The 7,938-nt window shown below is 42.2% G+C and overlaps 1 protein-coding gene across 3 annotated transcripts in view; it reads right to left on the bottom strand.

Annotated features, from left to right (window-relative positions):
* Positions 1–3,813: 3,813 nt before the first annotated feature.
* Positions 3,814–7,938, bottom strand: part of mnd1 (meiotic nuclear divisions 1 homolog (S. cerevisiae)) — a 29,937-nt gene continuing 25,812 nt past the window's right edge. For 2 of the 3 annotated variants that reach the window (XM_061913324.1, XM_061913314.1), the window contains one exon: positions 4,284–4,477. In XM_061913324.1, coding sequence (XP_061769308.1) covers positions 4,299–4,477 — 179 coding nt within the window. In that variant the 3' untranslated portion in view covers positions 4,284–4,298. Of the gene's footprint in view, positions 4,098–4,283; positions 4,478–7,938 lie in introns of those variants that run through there. The other variant, XM_061913334.1, reaches the window with a different exon arrangement.

The following is a 7,938-nucleotide window of genomic DNA, read 5'->3' as shown; positions in this document are numbered from 1 at the left end:
TAGGGGCGCTCATGATTAGAGACATACGGTGGCGTAAGCGAGCCAAGTGCCGCAGCGAGTAACATGTTTTGTGTGTTGGTTCAGCCATCAAAACGGCAGAGAAAAAAGTTTGAGGTGAGGCAAACAGTTCTCGTGCCTCACGATAGGGGCGCTCATGATTAGAGACGTACGGTGGCGTAAGCGAGCCAAGTGCCGCAGCGAGTAACATGTTTTGTGTGTTGGTTCAGCCATCAAAACGGCAGAGAAAAAAGTTTGAGGTGAGGCAAACAGTTCTCGTGCCTCACAATAAGGGCGCTCATGATCAGAGACATACGGTGGCGTAAGCGAGTCAAGTGCCGCAGCGAGTAACATGTTTTGTGTGTTGGTTGAGCCATCAAAACGGCAGAGAAAAAAGTCTGAGGTGAGGCAAACAGTTCTCGTGCCTCACGATAGGGGCGCTCATGATTAGAGACATACGGTGGCGTAAGCGAGTCAAGTGCCGCAGCGAGTAACATGTTTTGTGTGTTGGTTGAGCCATTAAAACGGCAGAGAAAAAAGTCATAGGTGAGGCTAACAGTTCTCGTGCCTCACGATAGGGGCGCTCATGATCAGAGACATACGGTGGCGTAAGCGAGTCAAGTGCCGCAGCGAGTAACATGTTTTGTGTGTTGGTTGAGCCATCAAAACGGCAGAGAAAAAAGTCATAGGTGAGGCTAACAGTTCTCGTGCCTCACGATAGGGGCGCTCATGATCAGAGACATACGGTGGCGTAAGCGAGTCAAGTGCCGCAGCGAGTAACATGTTTTGTGTGTTGGTTGAGCCATCAAAACGGCAGAGAAAAAAGTCATAGGTGAGGCAAACAGTTCTCGTGCCTCACGATAGGGGCGCTCATGATCAGAGACATACGGTGGCGTAAGCGAGTCAAGTGCCGCAGCGAGTAACATGTTTTGTGTGTTGGTTGAACCATCAATACATCAAGGCCGCTGAACACAGACACATCCACAAAAATATACGCCACACATACACACCCATCCCCCCCAACTAAACGCCCTCGACGCAAATCCCAAAGGGGTGATGAATGGATGGTCAGCGCCTGAGAGCTGCAGCCTACCATAATGACCCCGAACTCCCTTCCTTCTGTTGCTAGATATCTCGAGATGTATGTTTTAATATGTATATGTGCTTTGCTATGCAGGTTTTTTTCCCCACTCCAGACTGGGCCCCCTTAGGAGTCCAGTCTAGATTGTATTTTCTTACTCATCCTTCCCCAGCGTTTACCTTTTTCCCATCTTTTACGGGGCGCCTTATGACGACCCATCAGCGTTCTTGTTCTGTAACCCTGTACACTGTTTGTTTGTCTAATCTTGAACAGGTTTGTGCTGAAAACAAAGTTTCGTTGTACTTGTGCAATGACAATAAAGACGTACCCTATCCTATCCTTTCAACATGGATGACTACATTTCCGCACTTAAACAGTTTGCTAAAGTGGACTTCCAAGTGAAGCAGGAGATAATTACTAAAGGAAAACCAAGGCCGGAGCTGAATGGTTTGCTTCAATCAGCAGGACGGAAAGTTACTCGCTCTTTCCAAACGGAGTGGTATACGTGAAAAGACTTGCCTTCTTTTTTCAACCTGTGGAACTGTGTGGACTCAAATGGGATTTTGTGACCTAAAGAATTCGTAAAGAAGCCTCACCAAACATGAGCGGTCGGCCGCTCATATTCAAAGCTAGATTGCGCTAAAAACGTTTGGGATGACGAAGATAGACTTGGCTTTGGATGAAAAGCAGCAACTCAACATCAGTGTCCACAATGCTAAGGTAAAAGAGAACCGAGAGATTTTAAAAGATGTCATCAATGCGACCTGCTTCCTTGCCGAACAGCAGCTAGCATTTCGTGGAAATGATGAGAGTATGAGCTCTGCTAATTGCGGCAAAATTTGATGAACTCTTCAAAAACTTTTAAAACTGAAGGAAGTGAAGGAGGACTTTTACCTGAAAGTGACGGCTATTTTTATCCAGAAGGACCAGCGCATGGACTTCATTTGTAAGTAAATGTAGGACGGCGAGAACATTATTTTTGTTTTGTTTTTAAAGGGGAACATTATCACAATTTCAAAAGGGTTAAAAACAATAAAAATCAGTTCCCAGTGGCTTGTATTTTTTTTAATTTTTTTTCAAAATTTTACCGGTCTCGGAATATCCCTAAATAAAGCTTTAAAGTGCCTTATTTTCGGCTCTCTGCGAAGACACTGGCCATTTCCCTGTGACGTCACACAGTGCTGCCAATGTAAACAAACAATGGGAATACCACAGCAAGATATAGCGACATTAGCTCGGATTCAAACTCGGATTTCAGCGACTTGAACGATTCAACAGATTACGCATGTATTTAAATAGATGGTTGGAGTATGAAAGTATTTAAGAAGAAACTGAAGCTATTGAGCGAATAGCTATTGACGCTATTCACAGCCATAGCATGGCCGAATAGCTGCGTTAGCATCGCCGGTAAAATGTGCGGACCAAACGATCAGGACTTTCACGTCTTTTGACACTGGAGCAACTTAAATCCGTCGATTGGTAAGTGTTTTTTTCGCATTAAATGTGGGTGGAAGGAAACGTAATATAGTTGCAAATGCATCTAGAGGTTATCCATACATCTCTGTAGCATGTCTGCTTTAGCACCGCCGGTAAATAGCATGTTAGCATTGATTAGCATAGCATGTTAGCATCGATTAGCTGGCAGTCAACATCAACAAAACTCACCTTTGTGATTTCGTTGACTATCGTTGCAAATGCATTTGCAGGTTATCCATACATCTCTGCGCCATGTCTGTCTTAGCATCGCCGCTAAAATGTGGAGAAACTCCAGCACATTCAATGGGGGTCTGGCGGCAGACACTTTGGCATCTTCGGGCCAGTGGTGCAACTTGAATCCCTCCCTGTTAGTGTTGTTACACCCTCCGACAACACACCGTCGAGGCATGATGTCTCCAAAGTTCCAAAAATAGTCAAAAAAACGGAAAATAACAGAGTTGAGACCCGGTGTTTGTAATGTGTTGAAAATGAAAATGGTGGGTGTGTTACCTCGGCGATGTCACATTCCGACGTCATCGCTTCCAGCGCGATAAACAGAAAGGCGTTTAATTCGCCAAAAGTCACCCATTTAGAGTTCGGAAATCGATTAAAAAAATAGATGGTCTTTTTTCTGCACCATCAAGGTATATATTGACGCTTGACGCTTATAGGTCTGGTGATAATGTTCCCTTTTAATGAAATGCGCATTTTTTGGGCGACAGTTTGTATGTGTAAAGAATGTATAAATGAAACATAACTCGTAAACTGCTGCCAATCAAATGGCAAATAATCTGAACAGAGCGCAACCTGTATATTTGTAAATATGATTCTGATTACGTCAGTGCCTAAACCAGCTATAAACCTCACCGCACGTCACTGGTGGACGGGTCATGACAGCGTTATTTTTGTCTGCTCATATAAAAAAATGTGTACTGACCTGGAACAAGAATCTGTAAACTGAACCGCACAGTTTATTCACAACCCGACCAAGACCGATTTCTCAGACTGGCTGTTTGATTGCTTTCTAGGTTTCTGACAAACCTGTGTACACTATCTGCCCCCAAAAATCGTACAAGCACAACAAACATACCAGAGTTTTTTTTTTTTACTGAACAAGTCTGAGAGAACATGACCTACCACGTGTTTTTCGATGCTTTTATGGCAACAAAACTGCAAAAACAACAAAATAAGGCACAAGTACCTTATTTCCTAGCAAAACACGAGGTTCAACCTTCGAAATAAGACAATAGATCACACGATTGATGGAGAAACAGGTGCGCTCTAAGTGCTTTGTTTTTTTAATCGCAAAACCACTAATAGTCTCTCGTCTGCAATTGCAGCGAAGTCAAACAATCGGCTGATGGAATCCATCAGGCACCCAACTAAATGGAAATTATTTACAGGAAATAAACTTAACAAAAACAAAAGGTGGAAAGTCAGTCCATGTAGTCAAAGTCTTCTGGGATCCCAAAGGCTTTATTGATGCGGCTGTCATCAAACGCAAACTTTTTCTTCGTCCACGACTTTATGGCGAAAACATTGTCTGGAAACACAAATGAAAAGGTTGGCCACAGGAGACGTGCAAGGTCTGACTGAACAGCCATTCTGGGACTTCAAGAGTGTTATTGAGACTACAGCGTGATAGTTTAGTACAGGAACGGACCAAACTGAGGCAGTTGCCGTCCGCATTTATAGTGAATGTGGAGTTATTTTGACAAAAACAGGACACGGTTTTTGAACAGATTTAGGAAGGGAAATGGACCTCAGAAGTTTTTTCAATGGTTGGAATAAAAATGACTTTGAAGCCAAATCGTTGGCACACAGTCCTATATGTTTTTAATGAAATATAAATTGATATAATTTTCAAAAATATGATATACCGTATTTTTCGGAGTATAAGTCGCTCCAGAGTATAAGTCGCACCTGCAGAAAATGCATAATAAAGAAGGGAAAAATCATATAAGTCGCACTGGAGTATAAGTCACATTTTTTAGAGAAATGTATTTGATAAAACCCAACACCAAGAATAGACATTTGAAAGACAATTTAAAATAAATAAAGAATAGTGAACAACAGGCTGAATAAGTGTACGTTATATGAGGCAATAATAACCAACTGAGAAGGTACCTGGTATGTTAACCTAACATATTATGGTAAGAGTCATTTAAATAACTATAACACATAGAACATGCTATACGTTTACCAAACAATCTGTCACTTCTAATCCATAAATCCCATGACATCTTATTCGTCTAGTCTCTTACGTAAATTAGCTAAATGATATTATTTGATATTTTACGGTAATGTGTTAATAATTTCACACATAAGTCGCTCGTGAGTATAAGTCGCACCCCTGGCCAAACTATGAAAAAAACTGTGACTTATAGTCCGAAAAATACGGTACCTGTTTAATTGGCTTACTTACTGAGCTGTCTAAACAAGCTATAGGGCAGCTGTAATACATTCAGAACGCTACAGCTCGAGTCCAGACTAGAACCAGAAAATATGACCCTTATAGTTCATTTCTTAGGTCACTACACTGGCTTCCTGTTGTTCAGGGAATAAACTTTCAACAGCTCTTCCGGTCTTTTCATGGTCACAGTCAAAGTGAAACCCATGTGGTTTAGTCCATGCTTTCTGTTCCGCCCGGTACTCGAGCCTGGATCGTGCACATTAAAGAAGAGGGTGGTAGCTACCGAAGTATAAAACTGCCTGGCCTCCGTGTGAACCGTCTAGGGCTCTGAGAACCGCCAAAAGTCAGGCTGTGTTTCAATTTTATGCTTCGAAATGTTGGAACGCTCTTTCAGCAACAGTAAGATAGGCCTCAACTTTGGTCGTGTCAAAATCGAGGCCGAAAACCCTTACTTTTAGTTCTGCATATGACCATTTTTATCTGCACTATTTTTTTTAATTCATCAATGATTATTTTAATTTTATTTATGATTTTATTTGCCTTCTTGTAATTGTATGCATCTGTGAAGCACTTTGAATTTGCCTCGTGTACGATTTGTGATCCAAACATATAAATGTGCCTGGCCTAGAATAAACTTTTATTTCCATCCATCCATCATCTTCCGCTTATCCGAGGTCGGGTCGCGGGGGCAACAGCCTAAGCAGGGAAACCCAGACTTCCCTCTCCCCAGCCACTTCGTCTAGCTCTTCCCGGGGGATCCCGAGGCGTTCCCAGGCCAGCCGGGAGACAGTCTTCCCAACGTGTCCTGGGTCTTCCCCGTAGCCTCCTACCGGTTAAACGTGCCCTAAACACCTCCCTAGGGAGGCGTTCGGGTGGCATCCTGACCAGATGCCCGAACCACCTCATCTGGCTCCTCTCGATGTGAAGGAGCAGCGGCTTTACTTTGAGTCCTTCCCGGATGGCAGAGCTTCTCACCCTATCTCTAAGGGAGAGCCCCGCCACACGGCGGAGGAAACTTATTTCGGCCGCTTGTACCCGTGATCTTATCCTTTCGGTCATGACCCAAAGCTCAGGACCATAGGTGAGGATGGGAACGTAGATCGACCGGTAAATTGAGAGCTTTGCCTTCCGGCTCAGCTCCTTCTTCACCACAACGGATCAGTACAACGTCCGCATTACTGAAGACGCCGCACCGATCCGCCTGTCGATCTCACGATCCACTCGTCCCTCACTCGTGAACAAGACTCCTAGGTACTTGAACTCCTCCACTTGGGGCAGGGTCTCCTCCCCAACCCGGAGATGGCATTCCACCCTTTTCCGGGCGAGAACCATGGACTCGGACTTGGAGGTGCTGATTCTCATTCCGGTCGCTTCACACTCGGCTGCGAACCGATCCAGCGAGAGCTGAAGATCCCGGTCAGATGAAGCCATCAGGACCACATCATCAGATGAAACTTTTATTTCATTATATCCAATAGTTTTGTCAAATTGCATGGTTCTCCTGTCTTAGAGTGAGGTTTGACATGACCAAATATGGTTCCTTGTTTTAGACAAGTGCTTAAAACAATATAATATTTTATTAAATTCAAATCTACGACCTACAAACTTGATGTCTTTGTTGGAGGTTACAAGAAAACATCCAGGCAAACATGGAACATAAACATTGTCCTATCTGATGGTAATTAAGTCCATCGGGGTAGTCAGGGAAGTTAGTTCCTAGCGTTTTACATACTGTATTTTTCGGACTATAAGTCGCAGTTTTTTTCATAATTTGGCCAGGGGTGCGACTTATACTCAAGAGCGACTTGTGTGTGAAATGATTAACACATTACCGTAAAATATCAAATATTATTATTAATCTCATTCACGTAAGAGACTAGACGTCCAAGATTTCATGTGATTTAGTGATTAGGAGTGACAGATTGTTTGGTAAACGTATAGCATGTTCTATATGTTATAGTTATTTGAATGACTCTTACCATAATATGTTACGTTAACATACCAGGCACCGTCTCAGTTGGTTATTTATGTCTCATATAACGTACAATTATTCAGCCTGTTGTTCACTATTCTTTATCTATTTTAAATTGCCTTTCAAATGTCTATTCTTGGTGTTGGGTTTTATCAAATACATTTCCCCAAAAATGCTACTTAAATGTTTTTTTCCTTCTTTATCATACCATTTTGGGCAGGTGCACCTTATACTCCGGAGCAACTTATACTCCGAAAAATACGGTACTTTTGTGTTTCCTTGTATATCTCACCTTAAAAACAGTTTATCTTGCCACAGACTGGTTCCATTTTGTCAATACAATCTCAGGTGTGTGACAGTGTGGTAGGAATAGGATTTTTGGCTCTCTGAAGGGAACGGCATCTTGAAGAGCCGTTCCTGTCAAAGGGCCGTTCAACAGACTGGCTTGTTGTTCTAGTTCTTTTTTTAGATTATTTTCCCAGAAAGGAGTCCTGTTTTTTAAGCAAAGTGTGTGACAGTGTGTTAGAGATGGCACTTTTGGTTTTCTGAAGGGAGCCGCATCTCGAAGAGCCGTACAAAAGACTGACTTGTTGTTATACTTCATTTTCCGATTTTTTTTCCCCAGAAAGGAGTCCTTTTTTTCAAGGAACTAATCACTGGTAATAGTCATGACATAAGATTTGGACCGGAATGAATCACACTTTCATCTCTTTATACTGCATTTGTGGAAAATATTCTAAAATATTATTTATAATTTAATCTGTGTCGTGTTTCAATTGTAAACATTACGTAATGTGGCAGCGCGTCACCATGTCTTACAATTGGACCTATTTTTGAATTTTCTCTAACCTAATACATTTTGTAGCACAATAAAAAGTACAGAGGCTACAAATAACCTCAAAGCAAATCGACTTTCCTGTAAGTTTTTCCTCACTAGAGATTGTTACCAATACAGGGAAAATATAACCCACCAATAATACATCTATAATACGTTTGTGT

Source organism: Nerophis ophidion, linkage group LG01 (genome assembly GCF_033978795.1).
Source record: "Nerophis ophidion isolate RoL-2023_Sa linkage group LG01, RoL_Noph_v1.0, whole genome shotgun sequence".
NCBI classification, from domain to species: domain Eukaryota; kingdom Metazoa; phylum Chordata; class Actinopteri; order Syngnathiformes; family Syngnathidae; genus Nerophis; species Nerophis ophidion.
Note: the sequence above shows the minus strand (reverse complement) of the source record. Positions and strands in the feature narration are given on the sequence as shown.